An 18,504-nucleotide genomic window follows, 5' to 3' on the forward strand; every position below is an offset into this window, starting at 1 on the left:
AGGTGTATCTAAAGCACCGTCTGAGTTGGCCACGCTTATCGAAATGCAAACACACGCTCAGCTGTTACTTGAGCAAGCTACCCATTGTCGGTGAACTGCACCTTGAAGCCCATTTCGCAGGGAAGACTGTACCTGCCACATTGATAGTTACAGGCTGCTCGGGTCCCAGCCTTTGCGGAAGGGACTTAATCCAAGCGTTCTTGCTTTTGCCGTCCGGGTTTATCGCTACGGTTCAATCGACGTCAGCAGATCCCGACAGCCTCAGGACCAAGTTTCCTGCCCTTTTTGAGCCACGACTGGGAAACATTCAGGGGCCACCCGTGAAATTCCACATTCGAGAAGGCGCCCAACCGAAGTTCCACAAGGCGCGGTCAATTCCTTATGCTCTTCGTGAAAAAGTGGAAACTGAGCTGGACCGTTTAGTAGAGCAAGGCATATTATCGCCCATAGCACATTCTGAGTGGGCGGCGCCAATCGTACCAGTACTGAAGAAAGACGGTTCCCTTCGCATCTGCGACGATTTCAAAACCACAATCAATGCTGCATGCATAACTGAGCAGTACCCTTTACCAAACATTGAAGACATTTTCGCGTCGCTACGTGGGGGATCATTTTTCACAACACTGGGCCTTAAGGATGCATTTAACCAACTCCCATTGGATGAGGAGGCGAGGAAGTTGGCCGTGATAAACACTCACAAGGGGTTGTTCTGCTATAACCGTCTTCCGTTTGGAGTTGCCTCGGCTGCCGCGATTTTTCAGCGGCGCATGGAAACGGTCCTGGCCGGTCTTCCAGCCGTGCAGGTGTATTTGGATGATGTATTGATAGCGGAACGTCAAGACGATAATGGCTCAGTGCTTTGGGACGTTTTGCGCAGGCTTCAAGAGAATGGTATCAAGCTGAAGGCCGAAAAATGCCATTTTCGCAAAGACTCAATCGTCTACCTAGGCCATCGCATTGACAAAGACGGCTTGCATCCGCTTGAGAAGAACTTAGCAGCAATACGCGACTCGCCACGGCCTACGAATGTGAGCGAACTGCGCTCGTTTTTGGGTCTGTTGACTTATTATCACCGGTTCTTGCCGCACATGTCAACGATGCTGGCCCCGTTGTATCTTCTGCTTGAAAAAGAGCATAAATGGCACTGGGGAACGGCGCAGGAAAATTCGTATCTCAAGGCTAAACAAACACTTCTGAGTTCGCCTGTTCTGACGTATTTCGATCCCAACCAACCAGTGCGCTTGGAATGCGATGCGTCACCTTCGGGTTTAGGTGCCGTAATCTCGCACCGAATTGGAAAAGTGGATAAGCCCATTGCCTTCCGTTCACGCACGTTAACACACGCCGAAAAGAATTATTCTCAGCTCGAGAAGGAAGCGCTCGCACTGGTATTCGGAGTAACAAAGTTTCGAGACTACCTGCTGGGCCGCGAGTTTGTATTAGTCACGGACCACCAACCACTGGTGGGACTTCTACGAGAAGATCAAACTGTGCCCCCAATGGCGTCGGCACGTATTCAGAGATGGGCTCTGTTTCTAAGCCAATATAGCTACGCATAGAGTACAAGGCCGGCAAGGAAAACGCCAACACGGACGCACTCAGCCGCTTGCCCGTGCCGATAACAGACGTTTGTCGATCGGGCACCTTACCAGAATACGTGTTGTCTTCAGAGACCCTTGACAGCTCGTTCGTGCCAGCGGATGCCATACGGGCGCTGACGAACGGAGATGAAAACCTTAGCGTTGTGCAGCACTTTGTACTGAATGGATGGCCTAAACGCTTGTCACAATCACCTTCAACCTTATTTTTGCAGAAGACTGGAGCTGTCAAGCGTAGAAGGCCTGCTTTACTGGGGTCATCGCATCGTCGTACCCCGCAAAGCGTGAGTCTCCATGCTCGCTGAGCTACATCGGTCACACCAGGGTGCATCTGCGATGAAAAGACTGGCTCGGACGCTGTTCTGGTGGCCTGGGTTGGATGGTGAGATCAAAAGCCTTGCACGTTCGTGCATCTCATGTGTACAAGCTCAGCCAATGCCCCATCGACAGGTTCCTATCTGTTGGCCAGAAACGGGCACCAAATGGTCAAGGCTTCACATTGATTACGCCGGACCGATAGAGGGACGCATGCTGTTGATAGTCGTCGACTCGCATACTAAATGGATTGAGGCACTTCCCGTCAAGTCGGCGACCACAGAAGTCACAATCGCGCGGCTTCGAGAATTGTTTGCGCATTTTGGCTTGCCACAAACAGTTGTATCAGATAACGGGCCTCAGTTTGCAAGTAAGCAGTTTTCCCAATTCATGACTGTCAACAACATAACTCGTCTACGTAGTGCGCCGTACCACCCACAATCTAATGGTCTGGCAGAGCGTGCGGTCCGCACAATAAAGGATGGCCTTCTTAAGCACTCGATGGTGAACGATCTCGAAACAAAACTAGCGCGAGTGCTCCTAGGCTATCGACGTACCCCACTACCGTGCGGCAAGTCTCCTTCAGAGATGCTGCTGAACTAACAAATTCGTTCGCGCTTGGATACTTGCGTCCCCTCTCTACCTCGAAGTTACTCGCAGCCTCCCAGATTCCAGTCCGGCGACCAGGTGTGGGTGCGCAACTTTGGCCAAGGGAAGCGTTGGCGTCCAGGCATCGTCAAGAGCACAGAGGGTTCAAGCCTTGTAACGGTCGACACTCCAGATGGCCTAGCCAGACGTCACTTCGACCAAATTTTCCGTCGCGTGCCTGTGCCACCCGTGACCCCAAAGGCGGAGGCTCCCGACTCGCTTCAACCCAGCCCATACAACAAGAATCGACCCACGTCCACGCCAGAAGGCCGGTGCAGCCTGGCCAATCCAGAACCAACTGGCGCTGCGCCTGTTCCTTCGACAACACCTCCAACGTCCCTCCCAGCCGAACAGGCTCTCTGTCCCCCAAGTCCGCCGGTCTTACGGAGGTCTACCCGACAATGAAGGCCCGTGCAAATAAAAAAAAAAAAATTAAATTATGGTGTTTTACGTGCCAAAACCACTTTCTGATTATGAGGCACGCCGTAGTGGAGGGCTCCGGAAATTTCGACCACCTGGGGTTCTTTAACGTGCACCTAAATCTAAGTACACGGGTGTTTTCGCATTTCGCCCCCATCGAAATGCGGCCGCCGTGGCCGGGATTCGATTCCGCGACCTCGTGCTCAGCAGCCCAACACCATAGCCACTGAGCAACCACGGCGGGTACCGTGCAAAGACTGCAGTTTTAAAAGAAAGGGAGAAGTGATATGAAGTGCTGTGCCACACGTGTCAAACATGATTCGTTCTTTTTATGTTACGTCATAGGCAAGCAGCCTATATATATATAGTTCGCTGTCACTGAAATAAAACAGTGCGGTACGTGCTCTTGGATCGGCTCCGTCACTCTGCCACCCGCTACAACAAATACCTCAAAAACTAAACTTATGAGATTTACTACTTGCCGTGAAATTACAAGACACACATACTTTCTTAATGGTGAGGCTCTAGAAACTGCAGAATCATTTAAATATCTAGGTGTTCATCTTTCTTCGACTTTGTCTAGGCATAATCATGTGAGTTGTATTGTTTCCGCTGCATGCAAATCTCTTGGCTTCATTCGTCGAACGCTTCGTCAGGCTAATAGTGATACCAAGCTTCTTCCATCACCGTACTTTGTTCAAAGCTTGAGTATGCCTCATTTATATGGAACCCGCACCAAACAGAACAAGGCAGCGCGATTTATTACAGGTAACTATTCACAACATTCAAGCATCACCAAAATAAAACATGACCTAGCACTCATCCCATTGCAGACTAGAAGAAAGATATCTCGGTTAACTCTCTTCCATCAGCTTTTTCATCACCCGAATATCTTTTCTCAGGCACACAGCCAAAAGTAAATTCCCACGAATCGATCACAAATTTAAGGTCGAACAACCATTTGCACATACTAAACTAGTGCAGTTTTCATGTCTGCACTTAGCCATTTCGAAATGGAATCATCTCCCAGGTAATATAGCCGAAATACCAGACCATATTATATTCAAACAAGCACTTAATGAAACATTCAGAAATTAGAAACATTAACATCTTTTCCTACATTTCTTCAAATGTCAGATGATGTAAGATTATTTAATGTTTGCATAATGCAAGAATTATTGGCGTATGATGTTGTCGAATGAGAAGTGATGTAACGGTTCCATAGCATGTACGACTTCATATAAGGATATTCAACTTACATGCACATTGCCTTATACCTTTGTATATCAATTGTTCTCCCCCCTATGTAATGCCCAAGCTGGGCCTTTAGGGTAAATAAATGGAAATGGAAAAAAGTGCGGAATCCCACATTACATGTACACATGCAGCACTGGGAAGTGGGATTCATTTTCAAATGAAGACTTGTTCTTTCTGTGAAAAATCAAGCTTGCTTCTTAAATTCTCATTCCCTTTCTGGCCATAAAGCAAAGTTAGGAAAAAGGAAGCCATAGTAAAGAATAGTTGATTAGCAACAATATTACAGTGGTTGATTTAACATCTTTTTTTCGATTGACCTGGTTTAAAGTCCAGAAAGGAGCTCACTCTGTAGTATGAAAGGAAAAGGAAAGGTCACTAAATAACAACGGTATTAAATATCAGGCGATTGAACCTGGTGGTCAAGAGTTGGACGAAAGTTCATCTGGTCAGGTAACATGATGAAGAAGAAATTGCGGTCACTGACCAAGTCAAGGTGAAAATAACACAGAGATGTTTCGGGACCCGTCCCGAAATGTCTCTGTGTTATTTTCACCTTGAGTTGGTCAGTGAACGCAATTTCTTCATCATGATTGAACCTATAGTGGTTACATGACAAGCACTTACTGCCACACAAGCATGGAAACACTGTCATGGCACAGAAACCCTGTCAAGCCCCAAACTATCAGAAATAGCTCCTCCGAGCATGAGTGCCCACTGTCTCTAACTAGTTGCCCAGATTACTTCTCACCAGCTGAAATCAAGCTTGTTTTAGGCATGCAAGAGTATGTGAGCACTGGCATCCAAGGTTCAGACCAACGAGTAGTGGACACATTTCACCCATGCCACTCCATACTTAAAGGACAACTCTGGTGATTTTTCCAAGGTAAACGGATCTGAATGACATTTTCTGAGTGCACTCTTCTGCACGCTTCCATAATTTCTTGAAAACATCAGGCTTGAGGGTAGCATAGATATTTTACAAATGAATTTTGTTCAATCCCTTGTACCACCAGTCTTGCCTGCCCCTCGGCTATTGGCCACATTGCATTATGCCGTAAGAGGTGGCAAACGCAGAGCATGCTGGGAATGAATGGCAGACGACAGGGCCGAGGAGTGAGCTAGTGTCTGGCGTGAGAAGTTGCTGCCACAAAAAGTTCTGTGTGGACGGGGGGCAGGTGATGCTGCATTGTTGGTTGCACGAACTTCAGCCCTCACTATCTGCACAAACACCCTTTTAGCCGATGTCAATCGCATTCAGCCGAGGTTAAGTCTATACAGTAGCCAAGTTTCTCCATCTACTGCTGGCAGACATTAACGACTGATCGAAGCTAATTAAGCTATTAGAAAGAAAAAAAAACTGCTTTTGTAGTTCAATTTTGACCATACAGATTTCAAAAAAACTATTCCTAATTTCTCATTTCATACAGTGCACCTGCAAAAAGCTAGAAGCGATGGCACGCAGCGCTATCAACATTGGTACATTGGCATTCTCGAAAGCGGCCAGTTGCACTTGCCCGCACTTCCCTAAATTGAAAGCGACTATACATGGGTATATTTTCACGTATTGTTATGCTGCCTCATTATTTAGCTTCCGAGGTGCACTGTTTGCATTGTATCCAGAATGGGCAGCAAGCGTAGGTCCCTTTAATACAGCAGCATAAATAACCGCCTCGTTCAGCTACCAATGGTGTCAATACTGGCATTGGCGTTGCCGCGAGAAAACTTTGCATACTCTAAATTAACGACCACACGCACAATGTTCTAATGTATGCCTAATTTAGGTAACGCATTAATTGTAAGCATGAAGAGAATAAGAATAATGATAAGTAGGCTCCCGTACTATGTTCTCTCGCTCAATGTTTTTGAGGGTGTGTGATTGCTCATATCAGTGCGACTCAGAGTGATGCAATGGTGCTTACATGCACAAAATCTGCATGTTTTGCTATGTTCTGACATTAATTGATGTCACTGATGAGCAGCTAGCAATATATCTCAAGCGAACCATGAGCAGTCTCTGTACCTGCCGATTTTAACAAATTCACCGGTCAGTACATTTGTCACATTTAATTTGGGGAAGTGCCGGTGAGTGCGACTGACAGCGGCGTTCTTGTGGGACACAAATGCGAAAAGTTGTGCTCATCTTATAGTGGGCACATGAAGCGCTTCCCTGAGAAGGGGTGAGACACTTAAACTTAAAATAGCAAGCAGCAAGTATAAGATCAGTGGTTAGGGCTACCCTTGGTCTTCCTGCTGCCGTGTGATATGCTGTGAATGGGCGTTGGCTCTCGTGGTGGCAGGTCGAATGCAAACAGCGATTCGTGGCTACTGAATTTGTCGGAATCGTAGCTGTCACTGTTTGACAGATCTGAAGAGCTGGTGCAGCTGACATTGTCACCTGAAGGTCTGGTGCGGTCACAAATCAGCTGAGCGTCTGCTCTTGGCCATTTTCATTTGTCCCGTGGGCAAGACTGGCATGCATTGCGCCCTTTCCTCAACTGGTGTGCCTCTTGTGACGTCGCATTAAGAGGTTCGTTCGGCTGCTCGATCAAATTTAGGTTTCGTTATTGCATTTTTCTTGCTTATTTAAAATTATTTTCAATGTTGCGAAACAATTCTACTTTCAGAAGTGTGACAGGGGGGTCAGGAACCTAAATATTCGATTATCTTGACATGGTCAAAAAATCGCCAGAGTTGCCCTTTAAAGCTTATGCACATCAAAAGTGGTGCTAAAGAGGTTTGGCAGCTGCAACTGAAGAATGCTAAAAAGCAAAACAGTAATCGTAAGACAGTTTTCTAGAAATGCAGATAATGCCAATCAGGCTATGCAGGTTACATTAACCTTGCAAGGTTGTAGGATGCATGCTAACAAGCATGGATAAAGGCACCCTTGACTATAAAGTCACCCTTGTGGGTGGAGTAAGAAAGTCACCCCACCCACGAGACTTTCCACAGGACATTTGCCAAGGTCACGCAAAAGAAAGTCATGAAGTAACACCAAGGATAGTGCTTACCCATGCATCAGTCACTGCATTCATGTCTGTAAGGAGAGGCAGCTGCCAGTAGAAAGAGTAGTGCTGCTCTGATCAGGTTAACATTTATACAATTTGTGAAGAGGGCTTGAATGTGTCTCAGACACTGTCAAGGAGCTACAATCTTCCGGATTCTACTAACCTTAAGAGATCCGCCACAGTCCCTAAAAAAACCCAGCAGCCCAGAAGTTATGGGAAAACGCAACATGCCACTGGATTAGCCACAACATACCAGCCATGTGCAGACTTTGTTCTTCATAGTTAGTGCAGATAGGCATGCCGATGTTTTGATGCTGAGGCTGATTCGGCTGGAAAGAGCGCAGCAACAGGTCTTGGAAAGAGCGAAGTTGCTCTTGCTCAGCAGAAGATGATGAAGCTGCTGCAACTTCCTCTCCACTCACTGGATAGGCCACATTGCCTAGGGGTGTGCTGTATGGGTCATCCTGCAATCAAAGGAAGCAAATGGTTGAGCAATGCAAGCAATAACATGTGAGCCACAAATTTTCAAACACGCGCGTGCATGCACGCGCACTCAAGTGCTTAACTGTAGTACCTAACAGCTTGAGAGGCTGCTGCTGAGTTCATCTTGACATCATGCCAATGCCACAATGCACATTGATTTGTCTTAAATAAAACCGATCAACAGACACAACATACGAAAAGTAAAAGTAGCGATCGCAGTTAACTATTTCAAATCAACATGGGTAATTCAGACTTTGAGTAAATTTGCTAGTACTCGTTGAGCGATTCCAGACGAACATCGCGGGAGGCAGCGTGCACTGAAACCTGTCGGCTGACTCTCGAAGCAATGGTATATGCGCGTTCACATTAAGAAAAGGCGTCCGCAAACTACTTACGTTGTAAAATCACACATGCGAATAATCTGTAGAGGCACCAAATCAGCATAATACCGCAAAAGCCGTCAGCTCTCACGCGTGCGGTAGTTTCAGGGAAGAACCGACCAAATTGGCAGGCGCACAAGCAGCTGTCCTACAATCTACAACACGAAAATGTGGGATCAGCTTCTTCCAGATACGAAACTCCGCCGATACACTGATCAACGTGTCTTACCACAGGTCTTGATGGCGTTCGTTGCACGTGTAGTCCGCTACTCAGCAAACAAGCCCAGACGTATAACGCAACGTCCGAATAGCGTGGTGGGCTTGCGATACGCTCACAGCGATTATAAGGCGTGTGCCCTCTATGCTTTAAAACACCTCACATTGATCGGCTGTGATGCCCATTCCAGGAAGGCTACCACAGAATACTCGAAACAATCCGAAACTTTCAGCAGCGTTTTCATTCTGTGTGCACTCGGCCCAGTCGACTTCGTTGCTAGGCGAATCGCGGAAACGGCACAGACGCCAATGTGATCATGATGACGATACGGTGCGCTGGATACATGCAGGAAGGAAATTGAGGAGAGGCCCTACCGCCTCCGTGCGCTAGGAGAAAAGTGTGGAGGAAATGACGTAGTAGGTTCTCCTTTGTTTTGCTGTTTTTTTTATTTTTTTTGCTGTACTGGCCCCGCCTTTCGGGCCACAATGGCGGTTTTGTTATTGTTCTGTGCACTCACACGTGTTGCTCCGTAGGTTTCGTACCGTGGCAAGAGCACCGTGCGGGTAGGTTTGCGTTGGTCTCCGTGTTTTATTGCGCTGCGTTATCTGGACCGTGCTCTACCGGATGTTGCTGTGGCCAGGTGGGACAGGAGGAAATAAAGTTCGTGAAATGAACGCGCATGCAACGCTGTGCGCAATGTACCGCGCCACGGCAATGGCAACGGACGAAGGAATATCCACGGGAAATTTTGCCCTCTTTGGCGGAATCATGCTAACATGCTAACGATTGTTTAGTATTGCTGCGGAGCGCGCCAGTCCGAGCAGCACGGTTGCGCGCAGCGCGGCGTGGTTTCGCGAGAAATGTAAACAAGAGAGGAAAGCTGGCCCGATGGGGCTCTTGCATTGCGCACGGGGCGCTGCGAAAAAGGTGCTAAAAAGCGCCCTCTGTCCTAAAATGGGTCGTACCAAGTTCGGTCGTCTGCTTCGGAAAGCACGTTTACAATATGGACCCGCCACTTTCAGTTGTGTTGTATCACGGCCTGCAGCGAATATCGGGCGCCGAAGATATTTTCCGGGGGTGGCACGCTGCATAAAGGCAAGAAATTATGCAGTGCCGAATACCTGTACGCCGTTCAAGAATTAAGCGGCGAAGTTTTAGCGCGGTGTCAATCGCAAGTGAAGCGAGTCGCGTACGAAGTGGAACTTCAGGTAAGGTTTGCACGCTGCTAGATTCAGGCGCACAAACGCGAGGAGATGCTTGCTATAAATGAATTCACAGCAGCGATAAGCAGATATCATGTGTACGGAACTGCTCGAGCACACGACGGTACGCGCCGCAATGTACGAACTGCTCGAGCGCACGATCGTACGCGCCGCGACGGCAGCGGTCTTTCAACATGCCGCGAAACGGCAGGCCTCCCGCAATCTTTGTTGACTGCATGCCGCTAAACAAGTAGTTATGCCTGCGTTGTCGTAGCGGCCATCTGTCCCTTTTAGTAACTGGTAATAACTGATGCAATGCATATGAGCTCGCACGAACGTGCGAATCGAGCTGCAGCGCGAGCTCGTGCGCTGCTCGCTTGATGTAGCTTTTAATGACAGCGCTCGAACACCGATCTGCTGTAATCAATACTACCTTGCTGCGTTGCCTCAACATGCTGGCTTGAGGTCAAGTATGAGCACATTTAACTCTCTAACCTGTGCTGCTCGTAGTGGGGTAGTGAATTGTCCCCGAATCAGCCCGGCCATCATCATCATCAGCCTGGTTACGCCCACTGCAGGGCAAAGGCCTCTCCCATATTCCTCCAACTGCCCCGGTCATGTACTAATTGTGGCCATGTTGACCCTCCAAACTTCCTTATCTCATCTGCCCACCTACCTTTCTGTCGCCCCCTGCTACGCTTCCCTTCCCTCGGAATCCAATCCGTAACCATTAATGACCATCGGTTATCTTCCCTCCTCATTACATGTGCTGCCCATGCCCATTTCCTTTTCTTGATTTCAACTAAGATGTCATTAACGCGCGTTTGTTCCCTCACCCAATCTGCTCTTTTCTTATCCCTTAACGTTACACCTATCATTCTTCTTTCCATAGCTCGTTGCGTCGTCCTCAATTTAAGTAGAACCCTTTTCGTAAGCCTCCAGGTTTCTGCCCCGTACGTGAGTACTGGTAGGACACAGCTGTTATACACTTTTCTCTTGAGGGATAATGGCAACCTGCTGTTCATGATCTGCGAATGCCTGCCAAACGCACCCCAGCCCATTCTTATTCTTCTGATTATTTCACTCTCATGATCCGGATCAGCAGTCACTACCTGTCCTAAGTAGATGTATTCTCTTACCACTTCCAGTGCCTCGCTACCTATCGTAAACTGCTGTTCCCTTCCGAGACTGTTAAACATTACTTTAGTTTTCTGCAGATTAATTTTTAGTCCCACCCTTCTGCTCTGCCTCTCCAGGTCAGTGAGCATGCATTGCAGTTGGTCCCCTGAGTTACTAAGCAAGGCAATATCATCAGCGAAGCGCAAGTTACTAAGGTATTCTCCATTTACTCTTATCCCCAATTCTTCCCAATCCAGGTCTCTGAATACGTCCTGTAAACACGCTGTGAATAGCATTGGAGAGATCGTATCTCCCTGCCTGACGCATTTCTTTATTGGGATTTTGTTGCTTTCTTTATGGAGGACTACAGTGGCTGTGGAGCCGCTATAGATATCTTTCAGTATTTTTACATACGGCTCGTCTACACCCTGATTCCGCAATGCCTCCATGACTGCTGAGGTTTCGACTGAATCAAACGCTTTCTCGTAATCAATGAAAGCTATATATAATGGTTGGTTATATTCCGCACATTTCTCTATCACCTGATTGATAGTGTGAATATGATCTATTGTTGAGTAGCCTTTACGGAATCCTGCCTGGTCCTTTGGTTGACAGAAGTCTAAGGTGTTCTTGATTCTATTTTCAGCCCGGCCATTTGTGGTCATTTGCACACACCTCACTTCACCACTTCGCATCGGTCGAATTGTTAATTGTCGCTGTGGCCGGGTCTCGAATCGTGAATTACCAGCCATGCCTGCTGCTATGTCGGTCTGCTGCCGGGACTGTAGGTGCAAAAGACTGAAATTTAGAACGCAGATAATCAAGCAAGCTTCAAGACAGGCGAAGCAGTCAGCATGGCGCAAGTTTCGCTTACTCAGCGCGACGAACTGCAGCTATGCAGCGCGCCCGACGCTCCACTTCGTGAGGCCTTGAAGGAAAACGGTAGAATCTGATGTTGGGATTCAGGCCTTCTTGTTCATGGCAGCCCACGACGCAGAAGTAATGACGGTGACGCCTTTTCGAGGCTGGGCTAGGTCTCTCCGGATCGGCGTCACCGATTCCTTCTGCTCCCAGCATTACGTCCCACGGCACACGGAGAGTCCGTTTTTGTTAAAATAGGCTGCGGCGAGCTCGCAGCGTGGTCGGCATGGTCTGTGAGAAGTGGCGAGCCTTTTTGCACTCGCAACAGGGCAGAAAAAAGTGTGAATGGACGCAAAACTCGGCCTAGAAACGTGCTTCGCCACAGCCAGGGCTCAATACGACCCAAGCTGGTACGACCCAGATGTCGTTTCCCGAGCCGCCACCAGGCGCCGCTACTATACCTCAAACTCCAGCGCAAGACGCCCATAGGCGGAGCAACGCCATGAGCAACGCCAACTTCCGGCTTCACTTTCGCTTCACGAAGAGTGACGTCAGGGCCTCTCCTGAGTTTCCTTCCTCCGTGACTGGATAACACTATATCCGCCATGATATCCGGCACCCTCAGAATAAAAATGCCAATCTCAAAGGCCATGTTTTGTAGCACAAGCACCGAAAGCAACTGACAGAGCCAGAACGTGAGCCAGAAATGCCAAAAATGTGTGGTTCTTTCGTTTTAAATGATATGGCGGCCGTGACGTTTATCAAGCTTTTCCAACATAATTTTGTAATCACTTCAGGTACAGTTCACGGTACTTTAGGTGCTTGTAGTGCACAAAATATGGCCTTTGAGATTGCATTTTGATTCTCTGATAAAGTCGTCGCTGACGGCGTGCCTATGATGTATTTTCGGCTCTGCATACGTAGGTGGTGTTCAACGTAGTAAAACAAAAACTGGTATCTTTAAATTTTTCTTTAACCTTCTGGGCGTCGTCAAAAACCCAACGTCTGTAACGTGTTTCCAGCTCCCAAATCCTTGTCCGGTCGATTTAACCATCAATTGCATAGCTTTTAAATCTAAGGAGCGCCATCCCATGGGTTTTCCGGTTTCCCATGTTTTCCGCTGAATTATCGAGTCAAATACCTGAAAACCGACCACCATCGGATAGAGCAAATCGACCCGAACCCAGGGACACCGAGACCCGGGGTGAGCGACCATTTTCGAAGATTTTTCGAAGTGAGAAGCCCAGCTAAGCTTAACGCCGACTAGGCCTATATAGCGGAAGCCTACCGGCCCCCGGTAGGGCGGAAAACGGTGTCGCAGTGTAAGCCAGAGGTTCGGAAGCACTTCCGAAATGGAGGTAGACGAGGCAGAAGTGGGGGAAACCCTGAATACCAAGTCGAGAGAAGAAAGAAATGATCGCGCGAGCCGAGCCGAGGACGGCGACGCGGATGGATGGATCGAAGTTACGCACAAAAGAAAGGGCCGCGCGAATGCTACCCAAGAGGCAGACAAGCAAGGCACCCGCTGGAGAAGCACGACGCGCAAAGGCGGGAAGAGCATAGTGAAGAAGATTCTACGAGCAAGCAAGATGCCCAGGCTACCAGAGACGACATCAACATAATCGTAAGACCGAGAGACGGGCTGAACATGGATGGATGGATGGATGTTATGAGCGTCCCCTTTGGAACGGGGCGGTGGGTTGCGCCACCAAGCTCTTGCTACTATGCTACCTAATATCCTACCTAGGTTAACCAATGAAAAAAGAAAAAAAAAACACTATGAACTACCGCGTCCAAACTTTCTGATCCCCTATTGCGAATTGTGCTTTTGTACGTCTCCGTCTTTTGTCGTTTCCCTACTTTTCTTCCACCAATCCTCCAATCGCCTCTTACTAATGTCTATTGCGGACCTGTTTGCTTTACCACTGCTCCCGCTGAACCCAAGGGCTTCAAGGAGGCCAGTGGTACCTAAATCGACCGCTGGGTAGACGTCTTCACATTCTAATAAAACATGCTCCGTCGTTTCCCTAGCTTTAGTGCAGCAAGCACATGCTTCTTCTTCCTTCTTATATCTCGCTTTATAGGCGCGTGTTCTAAGGCATGCCGATCTCGCTTCGAAAAGTAATGAGCTTCCCTTTGATCATAAATGGTTTCTTTCCTGATTTCGTGTTTTCCTCTTAAGTAGTTACTCATGGCAGGTTTCTTTTTCATTGCCGCCATCCATGAGATTATTTCAGCCTCTCTGACTTTCCGCTTGACCTCCTTTCTTGCTGTGTTCCTCACCATACAGGCCGCATACTTGCTGGTAAGCTTCCTAGTTCTTTTCCTCCACTGTGAATCAATGTTTTGCCTGTACAGATACCTGAACACTCTCCCAGCCCAATTACTTTCTTCCATATTCCTCAGCCGTTCTTCATACTCAATTTTACTGCGAGCTTCCCTCACTTCAAAACTAGTCCAGCCCATATCCCCCTGCACAGCTTCATTTGTAGTCTTCCCGTGAGCGCCCAATGCGAGGCGACCCACTGACCTTTGGTTCCCGTCGAGTCCTGATTGTACCCCTGATTTAAAGCAAACAACCGCATTTCCAAAAGTCCTGGAACCATTACCCCTTTCCACGTACCTCGGAGGACCTCGTACCTATTGTATCCCCATAGCGCTCTGTGCTTCATTATGGCTGCATTTCTCTTCCCCTTGACTGTTATGGTTTTTTCCTGTGTTTCCATATATCCATTGCCTTCGTTTATCCATATACCAAGGTATTTATATTCTGTTACCCGAGGTATTTCTTGGCCCTGTATCTCCACTGTCTGTTCACTGTTTTCATTGAATACCATAACACCTGATTTTCTAACACTAAATTTCAAACCTAAATTGTTGCCTTCCTGTCCACAGATATTAGCCAGACGTTGCAAATCGCTTTGCTTGTTAGCGAGCAACACAATGTCGTCCGCATAAAATAAACCTGGGAGTTGCTGCTCTATTACTGTACCTGCCTGTTTGTATGAGATATTAAACGCGATATTACTTCCTTCCAGCGCCCTCTCCATCCTCACCATGTACATCATAAACAGCAGCGGGGATAAAGGGCACCCTTGCCTCAGTCCCTTGTTGATATGAACTTTCTCCGCGCTCCTCATCCCTTCCCATTCAATGCAAACGGTATTTTTTAGGTAAATCTCTCTCAAAAGCTGTATACAATCGTTACCTAAGCCTTCCCCTTCCAGAATATCCCACAAAATGTTGCGGTCTACGTTGTCGTAGGCTCCTGTAATGTCTAAAAAGGCCACATACAACGGTCTGCTTTCTGCTTTTGATATTTCAATACACTGAGTAAGAACAAACAAGTTATCGTCCAAACGCCTACCTATTCTGAAGCCATTCTGAAGCTCTCCCAAAATGCCATTATTCTCTGTCCATGCTTGAAGCTTTAATTTGATTGCCTGCATTGCTAGCCTGTATATTACCGATGTAATGGTCAACGGTCTATACGAGTGAATTCTGTCTTTCTCCCCCTTACCTTTATAAATTAAATTCATTCTACTTTGTCGCCAACTGTCTGGTATCCGTCTATCTTTTAAAGTTTTTTCCACTGCTTTCACCAGAGCTTCCTTACTTTTTGGTCCTAGTTCATTTATCAGCTTAACGGGAACCTCGTCTAGCCCTGTGGCTGTGCGCTTAGGAATTTTCTCTTCCGCTTTCTCCCAGTTTAATTTTGTCAGAACCAGCTCCTTTTCCTGGGTCTCTTTTATGCTCTTTTTTTCCTCAAATACAACCTCGTCATTGCCTTGGAAAGATTCGGCTGTTATTTTTCGGATGTAATTTATTGCCGCTTCTCCTTCCAGTCTGCTTTCATCTTCGTCTAGGATATGTTGTTGTATTGTTGACTTCCTGCCTAATAATTTTATGTGGTTCCAAAATATTCTAGGTGTAGCCTTCTTTTTCTCACGTATTTCTGACAACCAACGTTCACTTTCACCTTTTAATTTTGCTTGCACCAGTATTTGAACCATAGACTTTTTCTCCCGGTATATTTCCCATTTACTAGTTACTTCATCCTGTGACAACTGCGCCTTCTTTGCCTGCCTGTGCTCTCGAGATGCTTTCTGTCGTTCGGCGATCGCTTCTCGTATCTCCTTGTTCCACCAGCTTTTTGGTTTCTTTTTTCCTTTCCAACGAACATGCTGTTTCTCTTTCCGTATTTCTGTCGTTATTACACTTAGAAGCTCACCATATTCCCACTCTTTACTTGGCCATTTGCCAAGTTCTTCCTCAACTCTAGTGATTGTATTTGCAATTTGTTCAGCGTTCAAATTTGGACTGGCCATTTTGCTCTCCTTGCTCTCTTTCCCAACTACATATCCCATTTTCAAAATGATGCGTTTATGGTCACTCCCTATGCTGTTAAACCCTTCCTCATCGATGACCATTTCTCTAAGCTTATCATGAATTCCTTCTGTCATCAGACAGTAATCAATGGTTGATTGCCGGTTTCCCACTGCCCACGTGACCTGTCCTTCACACTTAGGCCCTGTATTCACGATCACGAGGTTATGTTGCTCACAAAGGTCCAGCATTGACTTCCCGTTATTGTCGGTATAGCCACTAAATCCTGTATGTGGGCATTCATGTCACCTAATAGGACAATTTCAGCACCACTCCCGAAACCCTTAATATCAGCGCTTATGCATTCCACTAACTCTTTATTCTTCTCTGTACAATTTTTTCCGGTCCACAAATACGTAACACCCAGCCAAGTTTCTTTCCCACTCATTGTACCTGATAACCAAAGATGCTCTTGACATTGTGAATTTACTCTTTTCCATTTGGCTCCCTGATGGATGAGCATTCCGATTCCCCCTCCCTTTCTTTCCGACTTAGTTCTGTTGCACCCTTCCCAAACATAATTCTCAATAACTGGCGGCTCTTCTGAGTCTCTAAGGTGCGTTTCTGTAACCGCATACACCCCTATTTGTTCTCTGTGTAACTGCTCCTCAATCTCTGCCCACTTTTCCTTTCTTCTGCCGCCCTGCATGTTTATGTAGCCTATTGCATGGCGAGCTCTTTTTCTTGTTTTCCTCCTTTTTCTATTATCGACGGCGATGCTCTTCTGATGTTCCCCTAGGGGACCTTCTTCAATACTATCTACTCTGACCTCCTGAGCGCCTGCGGGCCCCCTAAAAAAGCAACAGCGCGACCACCAAGTCGCCAGCCCACTTCTCGTGCTAACCTGTAATTGAAGTGGATCCCGTCTCGTTTAAAACCACCACAACTTCTCACTTCCCTGTTTACTTCGACAACCTCGAAGCCTTTCTCTCGGCTCATTTTCCAGATTGCCTCATTAGCAGCCACTACGGCTCTTTGTACGTGACTGTCCCGCACAGGCACCTCCGGTACCGTGCACACCACGATCTGCACCTGAGGGGATAGCTCACGCAAGTCGTCCACCCCCTTCGCCAAGCGCTGGGCTAGTCCTGGCCCTTTCCTGTTTAGGACGTCATTTAGCCCACCTGCTACTATGACGAGGTTGCGCACGTGGGCATTTTCCGCGAGCTTTTCTTTTGCTCGCTCCATGATAGAACCAAGTGTGCGCCCTGGAAATGTCCCTACCGCCACTCTTCTGTCGCCTTTCACCCTCTCCACAATTGCTTTTGAGCACGCAGCCAGGTTTGAATCGCCAGCGATAATGACCATTTCACTTTCTCCTACCTCTCTCTGCTCCCCTTTGTCATTTTCCGCGTGATTCGGACTCGACAAGGGGGATTGTCCCCTGGGCTCCTGCGTTTTCCGCGTAGCGGCCTCAAGGTAGGTGCTGCTCTTTCCAGCTAACCCTTCATCACCCTGCCTGCGTTCGACGTATTTCTCTGACCCTCCCTCGCGTGTCGCGTCGGGGGTCTGCGTTCCATTGTCACGCACATTGTCATTCACAATGGCGGCCCTGTTCAGCTTTTCCTCGGCTGCTTCAAGCCTTTTTTCAACTACCTTGGGTGCCTCAGGCTCACTGCTTAGCTCATTTTTGAGCTCTTGCACCTGTTTGAGAAGCTCTTCCTGGAAAGCCTCCATTTTCTGCAGCCTAGTATCGACATCACATTGTGTGCCGGTTGTTTCGACGCCCTCTCCATTCTCACCCGTATTCTCATCTGCCTTGAGGGACCCCCCCCCCCCGTACTGCCTGCTTTACCGGCTTTCTCGCCATGTATAGCACGGCTTTTTGCAAATACTATAATACTATATCAATGCAGAGCACGTGCCTTTTAGAAAAAAACGATACGCACAGGATCCAAATCCACAAAATGCCGCAAAGCAACTGTCACCACTGTTTCAAAAATAAACAATGTCGCGGAGACCGAAGGTATGACACGCTCTCGCACGCGCTCAACCACGCGGCCACGCTCTCACTTTTCTACCAAACACGCACAGTAAAACCGCTAATAGCTATTTCTCTTGCCACTTCCAAGCTACTAGTTAAAGACTACAAACACTCAACGTCCCACCCGGCTGCACGTGTTGGAACACGTGGCACGAAAGGACGCTCTAATCATCCTGCAAAACAAATTTACACGAAGCACACCCACGCACCCGAAATACGAGAGACAAAAAAGGGAAAGAAAAGGAAAACCCCCCAATTACTATTTAAATGCAAAAAACCAGCAAATAAAAGAACAGAAGCAAGCTCAAAGCATGCACAAAAACTTGCGATTTCGTCGTCGCCACGGAGCCCCCCATCCGCCACACTATGCCTGCTGTGCTGCGCTGCCTTTACCCAGAACCAGCGCCCCCGCGTGGGCGCTCTGAATACTGCGCAACGATAGAGTCATCAGAAACACGTGCAGCGCCAGCCTAGACGAGGCGATACGCAATGAAGCAGGAGTGAGCAGCGACGAAATCATCACGATCTGCCCCAACCACACGCAAAACATCTTGGTGGTAAGCACACCTGACGAGACGACGGCGACTAAAGTCGCCAAAATCAAGGAACTAACAATCAACGGGAGG

General features: G+C 47.7%; 1 protein-coding gene across 7 annotated transcripts in view; it reads right to left on the bottom strand.

Moving 5' to 3' along the window:
- The window catches only part of Rel (nuclear factor NF-kappa-B family member relish), a 417,698-nt gene that overhangs the window by 295,313 nt on the left and 103,881 nt on the right, over window positions 1–18,504 (bottom strand). For 6 of the 7 annotated variants that reach the window (XM_055064994.1, XM_050168416.2, XM_055064991.1 and 3 more), the window contains exon 2: window positions 7,500–7,710. In XM_055064994.1, the coding sequence (XP_054920969.1) occupies window positions 7,500–7,710 (211 nt within the window). Of the gene's footprint in view, window positions 1–7,499; window positions 7,711–8,124; window positions 8,265–8,338; window positions 9,221–18,504 lie in introns of those variants that run through there. The other variant, XM_050168417.3, reaches the window with a different exon arrangement.

This window comes from Dermacentor andersoni, chromosome 1 (genome assembly GCF_023375885.2).
Source record: "Dermacentor andersoni chromosome 1, qqDerAnde1_hic_scaffold, whole genome shotgun sequence".
NCBI lineage: Eukaryota > Metazoa > Arthropoda > Arachnida > Ixodida > Ixodidae > Dermacentor > Dermacentor andersoni.